This window comes from Ranitomeya variabilis, chromosome 3 (assembly GCF_051348905.1).
Source record: "Ranitomeya variabilis isolate aRanVar5 chromosome 3, aRanVar5.hap1, whole genome shotgun sequence".
Lineage (NCBI taxonomy): Eukaryota > Metazoa > Chordata > Amphibia > Anura > Dendrobatidae > Ranitomeya > Ranitomeya variabilis.
This window is the reverse complement of record NC_135234.1, coordinates 125,805,419-125,826,482: the sequence shown is the minus strand read 5'-3', so window position 1 is coordinate 125,826,482 and position 21,064 is coordinate 125,805,419. Positions and strand designations below refer to the sequence as shown.

Here is a 21,064-nt window from a genome sequence, read left to right as displayed (position 1 = left end):
TGTTATTGAACTGATAATTACCATTAAGGAATAAGTAGGTCAAATAATAATATTCAGCAGATCGAGAACTGTAAATAGATATCTTGGGTTAGAATTAGTAAAAATTAGAAAAGTACACTTAAGTAGGTGACATCCACATGATAATTCACCTGATCATCGGCACTAAATCTCCTATCCATCTGAAACCGGAAATAAACCACATTATTTCAATAGAACAAAACACTGCATTTCACAAATTTATGTCACACATTCAGAAATCCGGAATCATTACTGATATCATAGGTGTATGTGCATGTCAAATTGTTCATATTACATACGGTATATATATATATATATATATATATATATATATATATATATATATATATATATATATATAATCACAGCAGCACATGTACATGAATCGGCCATGTGAAAACACAGACAAATATACATTTCTCAAAAAATTCGTGGTTGATGGGCACACATGAATTGGCCAATTTATGCGCTAAGAATCTCCATTTCATCTTTAACTGTAAGTTTTATGGAAAACATTTTTTTAAAAATTTTTTTATGAAAAAATATTTTTGAGAAATGTATATTTGCCTGTGTTTTCACATGGCCGATTCATGTACATATGCTGCTGTGATCTTTTTTATCTATGTGTTGCAGTTTGCACGTGTTCACATTGGGAGTGCTGATTGTTTTTTTTTCTCTCTCTCTCTCTCTATATATATACACACACACACACACATACATACACAAAAATTATATATATATATATATATATATATATATATATATATATATATATATATATATTTATTTTTTTTTTTTTTTCAGCATATTCCTATATACATAGCAATGAGACAAATTTTGTAGGCGTTTAATAAATTTAAAGTTTAAAATAGTTATCGTTGTACTTTCCACGCCAAAAGCCACATAAGAAAGGTCCGTGATGACATCCTACCCGCTCATGTGACCACTGCCACCAGTCACTGGTCTCGGTACACCTCTATGGCCAGTGATTGGTTGCAGTGGTCAGGAGGATAGTTGGGGTCTGCAGCACAGTAAGCAAAGGTTGGTGGCAAGCTGCACTGGAACATAAGGTGAAATATATCAGGTGAGTTAGGAGTCTTTAATTATTTTGTATTTCCTCTTACTTGCCCAGTTCTTCGCTAATGCAATACCCCTTTAATCTCAGGGTCATTTTGGACCATGATCCCACAGGAAACAATTCAAAGTCCTCACTAATGAGGAAAAAATGCTGCCTATTATCAATGATAATGCTAAATGTCACTAGATGAAAATGTCTTTAAATAATGGTTTGGTTTCCTGAATATTATCATAGGGTTAAGGCACCACTCCAGTATTTATTTCCCTGCAGCACTGGAGTGGTGCCACTAATCTATGTTCCCTGCACTTAGTCTCATACTTACCAGCCGCCATCTTATGTTACCGGCACTGCTCCGGTCAGACTCCACAACTCAGTGTAAGTCTATGGGGGCAGAATGAGGCCAGAATGAGGCTCCAATAGACTTACACCGAGAGCTTGTGACCGTTACCTCTGACTTCACCGGTCAGTCAGAAGTTGTGGTCACAAGAAGGCGGCGCGGGACCGGAGTGGCGCTGGGAAGAGCTGAAGACGGCAGCAGGTGAGTAGAATACTAGAGTTGGGGACCTTACGTTATTAGCGGCGCCACTCCAGTGCTGAAAAAAAAAAAAAAAAACCTGGAGTGGTGCTTTAAGTTATAGTCAGTATAGTACATACATTTCACTCACTCCTGCACCTGATGGGTTTCCTCCTAAAAGACCATTGACAATCTGACCTGGAATGACAACAGGGAATTATGGCTTTGGGAAAATGTTGCACCATTGATGAATCAGGTCCATGGCCCTATTGGGTCACTGCTGCCATAAAGTCTGGGAACGAATATGCGGCATCTAAACGAATAGGTAAAGGATCTATACAAGGTGCATGTGACTGTGACACTTAAAGCTCCTTTTTTTTAAAGAATAAGCAGAATCGATGTTGCCATGGCCCTCCTATATATGTTTTTCTGCGGCTGCGGTTTAGCAAGTGAAACCAATGATTTGCTGGGTTACTATGGTAACAAGCACTTAGCAGCAGTTTTACCTATTCCCCACATCTACAGTGTGATGATCAGTAACCCTCATCCATATAGACGGCTATGCACTAAGATATGACTGCTCTATATCTGCGCATAGGACTGATATCAGAAAGTGGGGTAAAATACTGACCGAAAATCAATTCACAGAACTTTTTTTGCTATTTCATTTTTATTTTCTTCATAACCACATTCGGAGAGCCAGAAATCTTTACTTTTTTTTTTTTTTTTTTAGGCCAAATGAGGCTTTGCTTTCTTAAAGGGGTTGTCCACATTTGGGAACTTTTTTTTACCTAGACGCTTGAGCATGGACCTGATAATTTTTGCAATTGTGTTTAAGTAAAAATTTTGCAGCATTTTGCTGTTACAATCTCTTTGTTTCCTTGAACACCAAACTTTGATGTGATCTGTGATTATAAATCAGCTAAGAGGCGCTCAGAAAAATTGAGATAAAAGTTATAATCTTTGATGTTAAGGTACCGTCACATTAAGCGACGCTGCAGCGATATAGACAATGAGCCGATCGCTGCAGCGTCGCTGTTTAGGTCGCTGGAGACGTCAGACACCGGCAACAGCAGAACGATGCAGGAGCGATCCAGTGACGTACTTATCGTTCTCGCTGGTTGTTCGCTCCATGAAGAAACATCGCTGGCATCGTTGCTTTTGCTGTCAAACACGACGATACACGCCGATCTGACGACCAAATAAAGTTCGCTGCTGCGTGTCAAACACAACGAGATCGCTATCCAGGACGCTGCAACGTCACAGATCGTTCTCGTTCTCGTTGGAAAGTTGTTTAGTGTGAAGGTACCTTTAGACTGCCATAAAGAGCTCACTGACAGATTCTCAGATAACTCATTCTGCAGCCAGTTATAAAAGGTAAATAGTGACATTTTCAATGAAAACCGAATGCAAAAATGACTTTTAGCCCCATATACATGGATTTAAGAACAAAATAGTAGTACAATAAAAATCCACCAAGCCCTCAAATTCTAATTTTCACTGGTATCAACTTGGGGTATCTATTATATAACTTATTGATTGCTCATAATTTTTATTTTTTTTTTATTTAGAAGGATAAGTGGAAAAAAAAACCCCGTCTGCCGTTGTTTATTATTTTCCATTAACACATTTTTTATTCTAGTAACACAGCTTTCTAAGGTCTAACGGACTGTCACTAGAGGGATGAGATATTTCTTCCATAATACAAGTTTGGTCAGTATTGGATACATTAACGTCCGATACATCCATATTACTGCTACTTGGAATTTGGATTTTTTGTTAGAATTGACAAGTTGTTGTTTTTTTTTGACAATATAAATCTCACCTGTTTCATTTCACTTCGCAGCCGATTGATCCCAGTCCTCTCAGTCTTGGTGGCTCCAGTGTGTCCCATCTCATGAATGGAGATCGCTGGACTGGTCACACTTGATTCTATTGGTCGCACTGAAGAAACAAGAAGGAAATTTGAATATCTGGACAAACTTCACTTCGCACAGCCATTCGGTACATGCACTCCAGTAATAAAACTGCTTGTCATCCATGTCACACATGGATTCACAGAACCAGTGACATGCACATGATGACTAGTTGAATCCTCTCCGTCAATCGCTCTACCTGCCATTGTAAAACTAACCTGATTTCAAGTTACAAAGGTCCATGTGAGTTGAAAATATTGTAAGCCAAAGCCATAACCCGAGGGACCAATATACAGTAATTTATAATATGTATTCATTATTCTATATATTCACTTACTACTACGTTCCACACCAAACTCTTTCCCGCTCAGAATATGATGGAGTAGATTTTTCATGTCAAAAGGGCTAAGACTCATCAAACTTTCAGAGGCTTCTTCACCTGGAAATAAAGTTCAAAAAGCGGCTTCATGACGATCTGAAGAGCAGTGATGATTCCACACAGGACTGGAAATATAGATGTGATGACAATGGGTTGACAAAATAAACTATAAATGGTAAATGGGTAGAGGCAGATCAGTTGGGACATCTACAGCCGGCCATACACATTGGAAGAACCATTGTTTGGCCGACAGTCATCTCTCTTACATCTCCCATGCCCAGGAACACTCAGCTAGGCCGAACATGCCTGTGTTCTCTAGAAGAGAGCCTCCACCGAAGGAAAGGATCTGGTGACTGAATTCCAACCACCCGTTCCTTATATCCCACTATATAAATGGGCAACCGAAATTTGCGGTTTGGCTGATTTTTCCTAATGTGTATAGGGATCTTTACACTGGAAGGTCATAAGGTCTTCTCAAGCTGAAGTAAATGGACAACTGAGCATGTAGAAAGTATGGTTTGCATTGTGAACATACTAAATCATCAGCTATTATACATGTATACGTCGAGCAGTGGATAAAGAAACTCTTCTAATATAAAGATACAACGAACCTGAGCAGTTCAGGCTGCGTGCGAGCTCGGTGGCCATAACCTGGATGATAAGGCCAATACGGAGTCTGAGCATCTCTGCAAAGAGACTGGGCTGAGATCTGACATACATGGCCAAATACAGCATTATCTCCTAGGAAAGGAAAAGGTCTTCACTTTATTGACAAGTTTATACATAATTCAATTACTATATTCTACACATTAAACACAACTTTTATATGACAATTTTACAGGTTTAACTTAACTTTTAATACAGTCTGAAGAGCAGTTCTCTAATGAAGTCTTACCTGTGTCAGCACAGCAATGCTAATGTCTTGCCCACTGGCTTCATAGATCAGATGAGCCAATTCCTCTGGAGGCAAAGGTCTATGATAAAAACAACCTTAGCTGTATGTATATACATTGTATTCTATTAATTACAATAGTTAAAGGGGTTGTCCACTACTAGGACAACTACTGTATAATACTTCTCGCCTCTCGCTGCTCCTTTGGTTGGGTATTCCGAGGCGCTCCCGTGCCAAAACGTCATATGGGAGTGCCAACCAAAGGAGCAGTGCTTTCTCACATATCCTGCGACTTCCTATTGAAAGGGTTCCCTTTACTCTCTACTAAACAACTACACTATGATGAAGACCCATATAGGGTCAAAACGTTGTGTTCCATTTTGTCGCCACTTACACAAAGTATTTCACTGTTCGCCAATTGCTGAATAAAAACTTGCATCACTATCCATTGAGACGGTGCGGTAAAATTTCCCCTGCCTTGATCTTGGGTTCACACACTCCATTCTACCAGCATCTCACTTAAGGACCAAGTGCACGCCAAAACTCCTTGTCTCTACTAATTGTATCTGTAGGACGGGAGAGTGAAACCAGGGCTGATTAGCCACAGAGATCGCGTGACATAATGTAACGTGATCTCCGGGAGAGCCACTGCCGAACACTGGAACAGCGCTGGCACAGGTGGCGAGTATAGGTGTTATTATTTTACTGTGGGGAAACATAGGAATTGAGAAGGGGTGGTCCGAGTAGTGGACAACCCTCTTAAGGTCTCTTCAGTATTTGAAATCAATTTTAAGATTAAGTAAAAGAACTAAATTAATAGCAATTTTCTGGCAGTGTTTCAATACACTGCAAACATCATGTGTCATTGGCTTATTATTACTAATATTATTACAATCAATTACATTTAATAACCTTAAATAATACAAATAGAGTCCAGCCAAATGATAAGACTTTAAAGGTGTCCATATACTTTGGCCACCAGTCATCTCCCCATAGAGGTTCAGGCTTGGCTCACCCAAGCGTGCCTGTGCTCTTATTGTGGAGAAGGAAATAAGTTACAACCAAACCAATTTTTCACTGATGTTGGGGTGGGGTGTTTTGGGGAAGTTGGGCCACATTAGATAGTGGTCATGTCCTGCCAAAATTAGCAAGTTTGGACAATGTTCATCTAATATGTGTGGACACCTTAATACTCGTAAAAGTCAACTTTCCCTATGATGATCCATGCTGTATTCTAGAACTGTGGTTATAATGCTGTACATACTGTAATGTTACCAAAGTTAATAGATGCTTACGCTGTAATGGTCTTCTCTCGAGGTTCGGGGGGCAATCCTACGGTTAGCTGCTTTTGGTGTGAAAGGATGTCAGTACATGCCTGATGAAATAAGATTTCAAGAATGATATTGAGTTGTTGCGTCTGCTTAGAGTGCCCAGAAAATAGTGACATGAAAAAGTTTGGGTGCTGTACCTCTGCCAGAACTTCCACTCTCTTCCTCAGTAACCCTGAGATGTAGCGGATTAGACCCCATTCTCGATTGTGGCCAGCTTTGCCATACAGTTCACTCAGTAGGCAATGCACGGTTACTCCACACTGCCCATTCAGATTTGTGTCCCAATCAAGACCTCTACACACAGAAATATTGAATGGGTTAGGATACATTTTTCAGATGGAAACATATGTTAATACTAATAAAAATACTTGTAAAACCCTAATAAATACATGTACAGTTTCAGAGTAGTGAATATAGGACCAAATTTTAAGGGGTTTTCCAAGCACTAATTTTTCACACTATGTGAATGCAGGTTGCTAAATCGTGACAATGTGCACGCTGTCAGAATATCCCTCCATTTCCAGAGCAATAAAGCATTGAGAGAAGTGGATGAGAACTTAGTTGGCACATGACTGCAGGTGTGGAAACGGCATACTTCTGGTCATGTGCTCTCCCACTTGTGCTGGAAATGGAGGGGTATCCTGACAGTGTGCACATTGCGAACTCACAATTTGGAAATCTGCACTGATGTAAGTTGACTGCAGAAGTTTCTCTTGAGCCCAGAAAACCATTAAAGCCTGGTCTAAGGACTAGGGAGACGCAGGTCGAGGTATAGTATTATATTAATCGTATTTTTTATGACCTGTCAATTGGACAAGTGATAAGAATTGAATATGTGGAAGTTTGGCCTTTTGAACGGAACTGGTTGTAGAAAAGCAAGAGTTTTTTTTGTAAAAGGGAGTGTCTGAAACAGGAGAATATGGAGCATATTTTTTTAGGAGCAGCACGCAACTCTTATCAGAAGAGAAGACTTCGGGCCCCATGTTCTCGATAAAGGTGCATAGTCCATGTTGTAGACCCTCTTTACAGGGTTTTTGTTCTTAGAAAAACTAAAAACGATGGTTGTTACATAGAAAGACGTCCCCGGCATCTCCGTGTGCTGAACCAGCTCTTTTAATTTTATATAAACAGGCAGTTTCTGTTCAATACGTTTATTAGACGAGGGCTCCCCCGATCTCATATCCCCTTCTATCCATAATTTGATGGCCCTATACATACAGGCAGATGCAGGCAACAGTCAGTGTTAAGAGGGAAGGAATAATTAGGAAAACATAGGATAATGACAGATCCACATTATGCTTTAGACCACTTAAATAAAAAAAAAAAATGTAACTGGCCCTAATTTAATTAAAATAAACTAGCCTACATTTTTTTTAAATTATACAGCACATCATTCGATTTTATTATAAAAATTTACTGAAGTAGTCCAATGACTGAAATAATAGTACAATAATCAATGTATGATCCTGCTAGCTATTAATCCTAGAAAAGAAGTAATATTTTCAGCTATCAATATGGAGATTACAATCCACATGGCACAGATCTATGCTAAATAGTATAGATGAATGGCCCAGAATATTAGCACAGCCCTGGGCCACTGCCTCAAGTAACAAGTGTCGTCTGTAGTCCCACAACCAAAGGATTTCAGTAGGGCAGGACCTGCACATAGCGCGGACTGACACAAACAGCAGGAGACAATCCTTTAAATGCCTGATAATGGATTAACGATAAAATCCCAAACCGATCCCCCAGACGAGTCCGTCCACTACTCACTTTATAACACACAATATGTAGAGTATATCTGCCTGGTCCTGGAGAGTTGGACAGTCTTTAAGTTGTTCCACTAGTTTTTCACAGTCCAGGTTACCATGTGTGTCTTTTGGTAAATTCAATTCAGTCTCTTTTGCCTGGGAAAAGTACAATCATATTTATATGGTCATTGCTGTTCCAACAAACTTTCCACAAATAATAATACAATTATTACACCTATAAACTGCACCTAAATCATTGTTACGCCAGGCAAGTAATCATAAATACACCAAAGAAAAAGCACTAAGCGAAAAAGTAATAAAATATATAAATTTTATTATAACACCAATAAAATCAAATAAATACCATATATAACCAAGGGGAACCAAAAAATACAGAAAAACCACAAGGTATGGCTGGAAAAAGTGGTAACAGTCAATATGGAGTAACCTTCACAATATATCAGCATCATCATAATGACAGCAAAGTAATCACATATTCAAAGGACTTATATATAAAACATTAATAATACACCTGATACCACAGCCGTCAATGACAATGAACCCAAAGCCAGTGCATATATATGATAAAATAATAATTTATATACAAATAAAGTCCAGGGGTCGACGAAGCTTTCCTGAGCGAAACGTGCGTCAGGTGTCGTGGGTCCCTGGCTGGTGGTCTATACTGGGTAAATACAGTTATGACCATACATATTTGGACAGAGACAACATTTTTCTCATTTTGGTTATAGACATTACCACAATGAATTTTAAACAAAACAATTCAGATGCAGTTGAAGTTCAGACTTTCAGCTTTCATTTGAGGGTATCCACATTAAAATTGGATGAAGGGTTTAGGAGTTTCAGCTCCTTAACATGTGCCACCCTGTTTTTAAAGGGACCAAAAGTAATTGGACAGATTCAATAATTTTAAATAAAATGTTCATTTCTAGTACTTGGTTGAAAACCCTTTGTTGGCAATGACTGCCTGAAGTCTTGAACTCCTGGACATCACCAGACGCTGCGTTTCCTCCTTTTTGATGCTCTGCCAGGCCTTCACTGCGGTGGTTTTCAGTTGCTGTTTGTTTGTGGGCCTTTCTGTCTGAAGTTTAGTCTTTAACAAGTGAAATGCATGCTCAATTGGGTTGAGATCAGGTGACTGACTTGGCCATTCAAGAATATTCCACTTCTTTGATTTAATAAACTCCTGGGTTGCTTTGGCTTCATGTTTTGGGTCATTGTCCATCTGTAGTATGAAACGACGACCAATCAGTTTGGCTGCATTTGGCTGGATCTGAGCACACAGTATGGCTCTGAATACCTCAGAATTCATTTGGCTGCTTCTGTCCTGTGTCACATCATCAATAAACACTAGTGACCCAGTGCCACTGGCAGCCATGCATGCCCAAGCCATCACACTGCCTCCGCCGTGTTTTACAGATGATGTGGTATGCTTTGGATCATGAGCTGTACCAAGCCTTCGCCATACTTTTCTCTTTCCATCATTCTGGTAGAGGTTGATATTGGTTTCATCTGTCCAAAGAATGTTCTTCCAGAACTGTGCTGGCTTTTTTAGATGTTTTTTAGCAAAGTCCAGTCTAGCCTTTTTATTCTTGACACTTATGAGTGGCTTGCACCGTGCAGTGAACCCTCTGTATTTACTTTCATGCAGTCTTCTCTTTATGATAGATTTGGATATTGATACGCCGACCTCCTGGAGAGTGTTGGTCACTTGGTTGGCTGTTGTGAAGGGGTTTCTCTTCACCATGGAGATTATTCTGCGATCACCCACCACTGTTGTCTTCCGTGGGCGCCCAGGTCTTTTTGCATTGATGAGTTCACCAGTGCTTTCTTTCCTTCTCAGGATGTACCAAACTGTACATTTTGCCACTCCTAATATTGTAGCAATTTCTCGGATGGGTTTTTTCTGTTTTCAGAGCTTAAGGATGGCTTGTTTCACCTTCATGGAGAGCACTTTTGACCGCATGTTTACTTCATAGGAAAACCTTCCAAATGCAAGCACCACACCTCAAATCAACTCCAGGCCTTTTATCTGCTTAGTTGAGAATGACATAATGAAGGGATTGCCCACACCTGTCCATGAAATAGCCTTGGAGTCAATTGTCCAATTACTTTTGGTCCCTTTAAAAAACAGGGTGGCACAGGTTAAGGAGCTGAAACTCCTAAACTCTTCATCCAATTTTAATATGGATACCCTCAAATGAAAGCTGAAAGTCTGAACTTCAACTGCATCTGAATTGTTTTGTTTAAAATTAAATTGTGGTAATGTCTATAACCAAAATGAGAAAAATGTTGTCACTGTCCAAATATATATGGACCTAACTGTATGTTCCCTTTACTTGCTTTTTTCTAATATTATTATATCCTCTGATGCTTTGGCTTACAATGATTCTGAACCCTTAAAAATGTTACCATTTGTTGATACTTATACTTATTCCTAGCTGGTACTTTGCACTTTATTTGTATATAAATTATTATTTTATCATATATATGCACTGGCTTTGGGTTCATTGTCATTGACGGCTGTGGTATCAGGTGTATTATTAATGTTTTATATATAAGTCCTTTGAATATGTGATTACTTTGCTGTCATTATGATGATGCTGATATTGTGAAGGTTACTCCATATTGACTGTTACCACTTTTTCCAGCCATACCTTGTGGTTTTTCTGTATTTTTTGGTTCCCCTTGGTTATATATGGTATTTATTTGATTTTATTGGTGTTATAATAAAATAATAATACAAGCAAATAAAATACATTTTGTAATTTATATTATCAAGGAAAATCTGCTTCCTTCTCTTGTTATGACCCACTGGTTCCTCTGCTCCCCAACTCCTGAACTCACCACCCACTGATGACAAAGCAGGACAGATTGACAGTGAGGTATCAGGTTACACCTCCTTTTATACCCTATAGAGAGGTGAGGTGAAGTGAGCAGAGTGGGAAAACAGGCAGGGAAGCACAGAACGTACAACAGCTGTCTAACAAATGATGTAGATCCTCCCAGGACTGTATGCACAGGCACACTGCTCAGTACTGCTGCATTATGTCTTCCAGGCTCTTGTGTCTGTCTGTGCGCTATCTTACAAAAGGAGAGCAGGAATCACCTAATTATGTGTGTACAATATATGAGATCACAGCAGCTGGTCTCCTGTGGCTAAGAAACATTTACATTTTCTGCACATTTACCTTAGTTATACAGCTTAATGCTATTCTTAAAGTGGTCATCGGAGTAAAATGCTAAGTAATGCCTTATTCACATGTTAGTGTTAGTTGTCCTTGTGCGATCCGTTTTCTTTTTTACATGGACAGCACACAGACATTATATTTAAAGAGACAATTTACAATTTTTTTGTGGGGGAATATAATCTGCATTAAAAAAAAAAAAACAGCCATCAACTACTCTAGCCCATTTTGCAAGTGAATGGGTGAATTGAAATAACGGAATCTGTGTGCTGTCCAAACCAGTTGGTAGGAGACGCATTGTCTATGTACTGCATGCAGACAGCGAGGATGACAGAGCAGAGCTGGAATTACATATCAATGATTCTTTCTTAGCACTGGAGTATTGCAATGATCACTTGCAGTAAGGTTTCATTTGACAGAAGGCAAAATAGTGAGTGGCATCATACTAATTTTTTTTTTTTTAAATGGACAATCCCTGTAATTCCTGTGTCTTTTGCAGCATGGCCAAAACCCATATTAATGACGGCTAAATAAAATTCATGCTTAATGTACCAGGAACACATTCCTACCTTAGGTTTGTGTGGTTGAGGAACTTCTAGCAGATTTAAAGACTTTCGATGACCACTTAAATTCTTAGCAGGCAGAAACAAAGATGAATCTGAAGTGACAGAATTTCACATGTCAGTATAAATGGCAGCTTCTTATACGGTAGACATCTAAATCAGAGGTGTCAAACTGCATTCCTCGAGGGCCGCCAACAGGTCATGTTTTCAGGATTTCCTTGTATTGCACAGGTGATAATTTAATCACCTGCACAGAATGATCCCAGCACCTTGTGGAATGCTAAGGAAATCCTGAAAACATGACCTGTTGGCGGCCCTCGAGGAATGCAGTTTGACACCTCTGATCTAAATAACCATGATTTCAAGCGTTATGGTCCACCACTAGAATAAGTCAGGACAATATTATAGGTGTCGTCTGACGTATGGGACCCCCACCTATCCACATCTGCCTGGCAGTGCTCATGGCCACCTGCTGTGCAGGGAAATGCAGGACCACGCTTTTCTATTAAATGGAACAGTGTTGTAGGTTCCTGCCCAGTGTGTAGGCAGAAAAGTGGCCATACAGGAAAAACCTCTAAAAGACCACACAGCATATCAAATGCTACATGCTCTGCGTATTGGGCATCTTTTGGCATTTTTCATTATAGGCATTATAATAGAACTTCAAAAATGGCACAAAAATGAATGTACAAAATAATAGATTCTTCAAAAACACATGTAAAAAAGGCCATAAAATTGCTTGAAATGCTTGAATTTTTTAACATGCATTTGAAAAGTAAGCCTAAAATACAGGTGCTTCTCACAAAATTAGAATATCATCAAAAAGTTCATTTTATTTCAGTTCTTCAATACAAAAAGTGAATCTCATATTATATAGAGGTTAATATTCTAATTTTGTGAGAAGCACTTGTATGTGTGTAATGGAGCCCTAAATTATATATCCCAGAAGAACGTATTTAGACAAAAAATACATTTAAAGTGACTCTCCTCTTCTGGACAACCCCTAATGAAGGATCCTGGGAGGTGAAAAAAAAAAAAGAAAAAAAAAAAGATACTTACCCTGGACCAGCGCTGCTACTCCATGTTCAGCCATCAGTCTGCTGGGATCATCACCTGGATGAAGAATCGAATGAGCGCTGCAGCAAATCAGCAGCCAATTAATATGGGTTCTTTGTCTAAGACAAAATGCTAAACTGATTAGCGGCCATTGATTAGCGGCAGCACTAACCTGACGCTCTGCCCAGATGTTGATCAGAGCAGCCTACCCTTAAGGTGGAATCAAATGTACACATTTTCTTGTATTAATTTCGGATAATCCAGTTCAACTGAATGGAACTTGCAAAAATCCATGTACGTGTCCTCAAATCAACCTCATTCAGGTGAACGGTACTGAACCTTCTGTATCCACTGACTCCAGCTAATTTTCTTCTTCACTGCTAGAAAAGCACTGAGTTTTTCAGAGGTTTTCATGACTACAGTTTCACTATGATATGGCCAAGAGAGCACATAGTAAATTAGTGAGTTTAATAAGCATGATGGATGATGCTTGGCAAGATTGTAAGCTTCATTGCAAAAATAAGTACACCTTTTTTATAAGTCTACTTACTGGGTACTTCCAAGCCCTTTGACTTAGCCATTAGGGAAAGTATATCCCGGGTAGAATGGAGAGAACTAAATGTATGGTACTGCGATGAGGTAGTAGAGGTGGGAGGTAAGTGCGTTGTAGAGGCCACGCTTTGCTGCAAGTGGTTTATATACTGATCAAGTTCATCCAGTGCGTCATCTGAAAAAAGGCAGAAAATGACATTATATCTCATACGTATAACTGAACTATTGTATTAGCTCTATAGCTCACAATACAATCCATTATTGTTGTACCTTTTGCTGTGTACGTGTACTACTATACACCATGTCACACCTACAGTTCAACAAAAAGAGTAAGGAGTAATTTTGCAAAAAATACAGAGTAGCACTTCACCTATAGTGTATCAATAAGTCGCTTGTCATAAATATGTAATTTTTTTTCTGGCCTTTGTTCTTTTGAATCTAATTTTTTTTTTGTCTCTTCACTTCTCCATTCCCGGAACAGAACCCTTACTTCGTTGTACGCGAAGAACCTAGCCTGGTCCTCAGCTCTTCTCTGCAGGCATCTTCATGAGCACTAACAAGACTAAATTTATACACCAGGAATGGAGAGCAGCAGGGACAAAAGAAAAAAAAAAACAACAAAAAAACAGATTCTGAAGAACAGTGGCATTTAGAACAGGTATAAAAAAATGACATGTAACTGACCGTGAGAGATCCACTTCAACCACTTAACACATATAGACATACAGTTAGGTCCATATATATTTGGACAGAGACAATATTTTTCTAATTTTGGTTATAGACATTACCAGTACAACAATGAATGTTGAACAAAACAATTCAGATGCAGTTGAAGTTCAGACTTTCAGCTTTCATTTGAGGGTATCCACATTAAAATTGGATGAAGGGTTTAGGAGTTTTAGCTCCTTAACATGTGCCACCCTGTTTTTAAAGGGACCAAAAGTAATTGGACAGATTAAATAATCTTAAATAAAATGTTCATTTCTAGTACTTGGTCGAAAACCCTTTGTTGGCAATGACTGCCTGAAGTCTTGAACTCATGGACATCACCAGACGCTGCGTTTCCTCCTTTTTGATGCTCTGCCAGGCCTTCACTGCGGTGGTTTTCAGTTGCTGTTTGTGGGCCTGTCTGAAGTTTAGTCTTTAACAAGTGAAATGCATGCTCAATTGGGTTGAGATCAGGTGACTGACTTGGCCACTCAAGAATATTCCACTTCTTTGCTTTAATAAACTCCTGTGTTGCTTTGGCTTTATGTTTTGGGTCATTGTCCATCTGTAGTATGAAACGACGACCAATCAGTTTTGCTGCATTTGGCTGGATCTGAGCACACAGTATGTCTCTGAATACCTCAGAATTCATTCGACTGCTTCTGTCCTGTGTCACATCATCAATAAACACTAGTGACCCAGTGCCAAGGGCAGCCATGCATGCCCAAGCCATCACACTGCCTCCGCCGTGTTTTACAGATGATGTGGTATGCTTTGGATCATGAGCTGTACCATGCCTTCGCCATACTTTTCTCTTTCCATCATTCTGGTAGAGGTTGATCTTGGTTTCATCTGTCCAAAGAATGTTCTTCCAGAACTGGCTTTTTTAGATGTTTTTTAGCAAAGTCCAGTCTAGCCTTTTTTATTTAATTTACTCTGCCCTCTGGTAGCGTCAGAAATGATTTGGTCTAGTTTCTCCCCAAATAAACGGCCAGCTTGGTAAGGTAAAGAAGTCAGCCACTTTTTAGAAGCAGAATCTGCTCGCCAATCGCAGAGCCATAAGGCCCTCCTGATGGAAATTGCGTTTGCAGCCGCTTGCGCTGCGCAATTAGCCGCATCTATGGAAACGTTAACTATGAAATCTCCGGCCTGAGCTAACTGGTTAGCTAGTCTGGGTGCCTCTGGGGGAAGATTACTGTCGTGGATGGTAGAGGTTAACAACTCTGCCCAGGCCACCATTGCCTTAGCCACCCAGGTAGCGGCAAAAGATGGAAGGAGAGCTGCTCCTGAGGCCTCAAAGACTGAGCAAGCCAGGTAGTCAATTTGACGGTCAGAAGGATTTTTGACTAATGAACCGTCGGACAGGGATAAGACTGCTTTAGATGTGAGTCGCGATACGGCAGGATCCACAGAAGGAGAGAGAAGCAACAACTCCTTCACCAGATCCTTGGAGACAGGATATTTAGCTTTCGTGGCTTTTTGAACCGTAAAACGCTTCTCCGGGTGTTCCCTGTGTTTTTGGACAATGTCCTGAAACTCAGGGTGATTAGCAAATATCTTTTGAATGCGTTTAGTCTTTTTAAAAGTGACGACGTGTTCCTGAGTGGATACTGCCCAAGGTGAGGGCTTAATTTCGGATGAGCCCGGGAGATGCACATAAGAGGTATACTCTATGTGCTCACCCTCTTACAGGGGGGAGATCAGGACCGTATTGGAACCGTCGCCTTGGTGTAGCTTAGGCGTGCCCCAGTCGTCGCAGGAGAGGTACGGGGAGGTATACTCGCCATGCTCGCCTGTTGATGGTTCGGAGGAGAGCAAACCCTAGAGAGGAATCCGTCGCCCCCTTCACTCCGTTAATTAAAAAATAGGGATTTTTGTGTACTCACCGTAAAATCCTTTTCTCCGAGCCATTCATTGGGGGACACAGACCGTGGGTGTATGCTGCTGACACTAAGTGATACAAAGAAAGTTAGCTCCTCCCCTGCAGTATACACCCTCCTGCTGGCTCTCAGCTAACCAGTTCGGTGCAAAAGCAGTAGGAGATCAATAACATATGAGCTTTTAGCATGTCACATTATATATGAGAGTATAGCATGTCAAATTATAAAACAAGCACAAACTAATAATAGGGAGGGAGCTGTGTCCCCCAATGAATGGCTCGGAGAAAAGGATTTTACGGTGAGTACACAAAAATCCCTATTTCTCCTTCGCCTCATTGGGGGACACAGACCGTGGGACGTCCCAAAGCAGTCCCTGGGTGGGGACAATATCAGATCAGGCCGTGTAACCGCTACTTACAAGTGCGCCACCGCAGCCTGCAGAGTTCGCCTGCCCAGACTCCCATCTGTGAAAGTAGGAATTATAGTGCTTCAAGAATGCATGCGGACTGGAGGAATTCGCTAGCTTGCAGCCGTGCTTGCCGACGTCTGGTGCCTAGAGCCCTCAGACAGGGAGATAGGCTTACATCTAGCACGGAAGGACTCCTGGATGGTGAAAAGAATCCACCAGGCTAACATGGCTGGTGAAACGGCTAAACCCTTCCTGTGACCATCAGGAAGCCTTCTTACCTTCGGGAAGCCCAAGTAAAGTGTCCAACCTTCGGAAGGACGCCGTCCTCGATACGTACCCACTTGGAGCACTCACTTCTTCCAGATTATGGAGAACCCATTCCGTTTTGTGGACTGGAGCCGAAAGAGATGAGAGAAGGACGATGCCCCTGCAACAGTGGGAATACAATACCACCTTGGTAACGAGGGAAGGGGATGGCCTAAGGGCAACCTTGCCTTGATGCTAATAAGGAAAAAAGTCTGAAAGAACAGAGCAGCGAGCTCTGAAGACTCATCAGGATGACAAGAACGCAGAGAAAAAAGGGGAGCGACCTTCTGTGATAGTAAAGTCTGTCCGGATCGAAAAAGGAGTCTACTGCAAGATCCTTAGGACCATTAAGGTCCCACAGATCTAACGGTACGCGGTAGGGAAGAACTACAGGTGAAGACTCTCTGCGAGAAAGTGCATATTTGCAGTTTTGTCGCAATAAGACGGAAAAATACTAGTACCGCAAGCGAGAAAACCTGACATGGTCAGTGCGGGTCTCCCGGGATCACTGGGGCCCTTCCTGCTTCCAAAAAGATCTCAGAAGTAGTGGAAGAGGGGTTATGGAAATTGGTACCATGGTAGAACAGAGCAGGCACCTCGGTGGTCTTGGATCTCGAGGCCAAACCATGAACTGGAGTACATTGGCGTTCAGTTTCGATGCCATCCGACCTACATCTGGAGTACTCCAGTGAAGGCAGATCTGATGGAAGACTTCCGAGTGAAGTTCCCACTTACTTGAGGAGAAACCCTGACGGCTGAATATGTCTGCCGCCCAGTGTTCTACTCCAGGATATGTACTGCTGAGATCACCGAATTATAGATCTCGGCCCATCAGAGTGCGAGGTACCTCGGCCATGGCGCTTGACTGTGGGTACCTGCTAGATGGTTGACGTATGGCGCAGCCGTGGCATTATTCAATTGAAGACGGATGGTTGACCCGCCTGAAGGCAGTGTACCTGCTGTAGGATTAGCCATACCGTTCGGATCCCAATAGCAATGATCCGGAGAAGAAGACTGGCATTGGTATTCCCTAATAACCATTGGACCGGGAGAAGGCTCTGGATGAGGAAGGAGCTCAGAGACTACCCTTTGAAATCCTGATTGACTTGCTGAAAACGAGCGGAGCGAAACAAACGGCTTCCATTGTCGTCTTTTTGCTCAGAACCCTCCTAGCGAATTGAATGAACCGAGGGAATGAGTGATCAAGTGCACGAGCTCCCTGTTGAAGAGCCACGACCTTGACTCGAGAGAGAATTACCATCCTTCTTGTACAGGATCATCCTCGATCTGCTGGGCTGGAAATGAGGAAAAACTTGTCTAAGTTTAGCTGCTAGCCCAAGTGAGAGGGTATTGCAAGTGATATAGATGACTCAGCGTAGTCCTGGGAGAGCGGCTAGAAAGTCGACCAAATAGGGCAGGACGACCACGCTTCTAGGGTGCAAGAGGCACATGACAACCGCCATGACCCTTGCGACCACTCTTGCGGCAGCCAGTCCGAAGGGCAAGGTCGTGACTTGAAAATGCTGTTCGCTAATGGAAAGGCGAAGGGATTATTGTAGAGGGGAAAAATAGGAATGTGAGGGTAAGAATCCCGAATGTCGATGGATGCCAGAAACGCCACCTTTTTCTGTTGAAGTAATGGCTGAGCGGAGGAACTCCATCTTAAAAAAGGAGGACCATGTCAAAGGTTGTTAGAAATTTGAGGTCCAGGAATGGTCTTACTTTTCATTGCCCCTTTTTGGAACCAAGATCCCTTAGATCTAGACTGTCCTGGACAACACTTCCACTGCTGGTTGGGTCTGTGGAAAAGATACAATCCCTTGTTAGTCTCCCGCTCAGAAGATTTGATTGGCCAGCTGTACTGTCTTCGGGGAAAGGTTACTTGTGTTAAGTAGTTAAGGTCTCTGACCAGGAGACTATTGGTCAAGCAACCCATGTGGCGGCTAAGGAAGGGTAGAGTGCTGAACCCGAAGCCACAAGACGGAACAAACCAGATTTGCTATCCGACCGTCTGTGGTATTTTAATTGATGATACATCGGGCAGGGATACTGGTAGGTATACCACAAGAAATTCTACCCGGTTAGTCTGCCAAGTGGCAGAAAGCGGGGCTGCATCCAGCAGGTCAGGAAAAAACCATCTCTTGCCATCGTCGTGCAGAGTAGAAAATTAGGAACCCTCGATCCACCATCCTCTTAACAGGGACGTGGAGAGGAATCGTCCGCTTGGACGTGGAGAGGAATCGTCCGCTTTCTTGCATCATCCGCTAAATAGTGGTGATACAAAGGGGGTGCTCGGACACCAAAAAGGGGTGCCTCTGTACATCCCCAGAATTGAGATCCCCGGGTGGACAGGGCAGCTTGTCTGGCGTTAGGCCAGGATGCAGAAGAGGTTACATGGAGGCGACACTGCATGTGCTCGTCTGTTGATGGTGTGTGTGTAGGGGGGGGGGGGAGAAATCGGTGCCCTTTAAAGGACCCGTCGCCCTTAAAAATCAGACCAGGTATGGCATCCCACGTAGAGGCTTCTGTCCAGTGAATCGCTCGTCAATTTGTTGATGATATAAATAGGCGAGTCCCTCTTTTTCTGAAGCTCTGGCAATCCAAGGCAATATCAGGTCCATATTCAGAGCGTTGTTCTCAACAAATCATAGGGGAGAGATCAGGAAATGAAACTTCCGTTTTCTAGACGCCTGTACGTTTTTCTAGAATACTTGCGGCCCCTGCTAGCCGACGGCTCCCATTGTAGGAGAGGGACCATGTATATCGGTCCTGCGAGCACTCCGAGCCACAGAGGGTTCACAGAGGGATTCAATCTCTTGGTCAGAGAAACCATGGGTTGCGGTTAGTGACAAAGTCCACTGAGGGGGACTAGGTACTCTGAGATCAACTGGGATCAGCGGCGGAGGGCTCCAGAGCTCAGTTAGGGTGGCCAGCTTCGGATTGATCATGTGCCCTTAAGACCAGTGAATACTGGTCATGTGCCTTTAAGACCAGGGCATACTGGTCATGTGCCTTTATACTGGTCATGTGCCTTTAAGACCAGGACATACTGGTCATGTGAGTAAGACCAGGGCATACTGGTCACGTGCCTTTAAGACCAGGGCCTACTGGTCATGTGCCTTTAAGAACCAGGGCCTACTGGTCATGTGCCTTTAAGAACCAGGGCTTACTGGTCATGTGCCTCTAAGACCAGGGCATACTGGTCATGTGCCTTTAAGAACCAGGGCCTACTAGTCATGTGCCTTTAAGACCAGGGCATACTGGTCATGTGCCTTTAAGACCAGGGCATACTGGTCACGGTGCCTTTAAGACCAGGGCATACTGGTCACGGTGCCTTTAAGACCAGGGCATACTGGTCATGTGCCTTTAAGACCAGGGCATACTGGTCATGTGCCTTTAAGAACCAGGGCTTACTGGTCATGTGCCTCTAAGACCAGGGCATACTGGTCATGTGCCTTTAAGAACCAGGGCCTACTAGTCATGTGCCTTTAAGACCAGGGCATACTGGTCATGTGCCTTTAAGACCAGGGCATACTGGTCACGGTGCCTTTAAGACCAGGGCATACTGGTCATGTGCCTTTAAGACCAGGGCATACTGGTCATGTGCCTTTAAGAACCAGGGCCTACTAGTCATGTGCCTTTAAGACCAGGGCATACTGGTCATGTGCCTTTATACTGGTCATGTGCCTTTAAGACCAGGACATACTGGTCATGTGCGTAAGACCAGGGCATACTGGTCACGTGCCTTTAAGACCAGGGCATACTGGTCATGTGCCTTTAAGACCAGGACATACTGGTCATGTGCGTAAGACCAGGGCATACTGGTCACGTGCCTTTAAGACCAGGGCATACTGGTCATGTGCCTTTAAGACCAGGACATACTGGTCATGTGCGTAAGACCAGGGCATACTGGTCACGGTGCCTTTAAGACCAGGGCATACTGGTCACGTGCCTTTAAGACCAGGGCATACTGGTCATGTGCCTTTAAGACCAGGACATACTGGTCATGTGCGTAAGACCAGGGCATACTGGTCACGGTGCCTTTAAGACCAGGGCATACTGGTCATGTGCCTTTAAGACCAGGGCATACTGGTCATGTACCTTTAAGACCAGGGCATACTGGTCATATGCCTTTAAGACCAGGGCATACTGGTCATGTGCCTTTAAGAACCAGGGCCTACTGGTCATGTGCCTTTAAGAACCAGGGCCTACTGGTCATGTGCCTCTAAGACCAGGGCATACTGGTCATGTGCCTTTAAGAACCAGGGCCTACTGGTCATGTGCCTTTAAGACCAGGGAATACTGGTCATGTGCCTTTATACTGGTCATGTGCCTTTAAGACCAGGACATACTGGTCATGTGCGTAAGACCAGGGCATACTGGTCACATGCCTTTAAGACCAGGGCATACTGGTCATGTGCCTTTAAGACCAGGACATACTGGTCACGGTGCCTTTAAGACCAGGGCATACTGGTCACGGTGCCTTTAAGACCAGGGCATAC

General features: G+C 42.3%; 1 protein-coding gene across 4 annotated transcripts in view; it reads right to left on the bottom strand.

The window, feature by feature from the left end:
• PHKA2 (phosphorylase kinase regulatory subunit alpha 2) overlaps window positions 1–21,064 on the bottom strand; it is a 111,699-nt gene that overhangs the window by 16,086 nt on the left and 74,549 nt on the right. For 2 of the 4 annotated variants that reach the window (XM_077294646.1, XM_077294648.1), the window contains exons 20-29: window positions 13,258–13,434; window positions 11,658–11,746; window positions 7,902–8,035; window positions 6,266–6,422; window positions 6,093–6,172; window positions 4,801–4,879; window positions 4,517–4,646; window positions 3,864–3,965; window positions 3,436–3,554; window positions 150–179 (exon numbers count right to left, since the gene is read on the bottom strand). In XM_077294646.1, coding sequence (XP_077150761.1) covers window positions 150–179; window positions 3,436–3,554; window positions 3,864–3,965; window positions 4,517–4,646; window positions 4,801–4,879; window positions 6,093–6,172; window positions 6,266–6,422; window positions 7,902–8,035; window positions 11,658–11,746; window positions 13,258–13,434 — 1,097 coding nt within the window. The remainder of the gene's footprint in view (window positions 1–149; window positions 180–3,435; window positions 3,555–3,863; window positions 3,966–4,516; window positions 4,647–4,800; window positions 4,880–6,092; window positions 6,173–6,265; window positions 6,423–7,901; window positions 8,036–11,657; window positions 11,747–13,257; window positions 13,435–21,064) is intronic. The other 2 variants (XM_077294647.1, XM_077294649.1) reach the window with 1 other exon arrangement.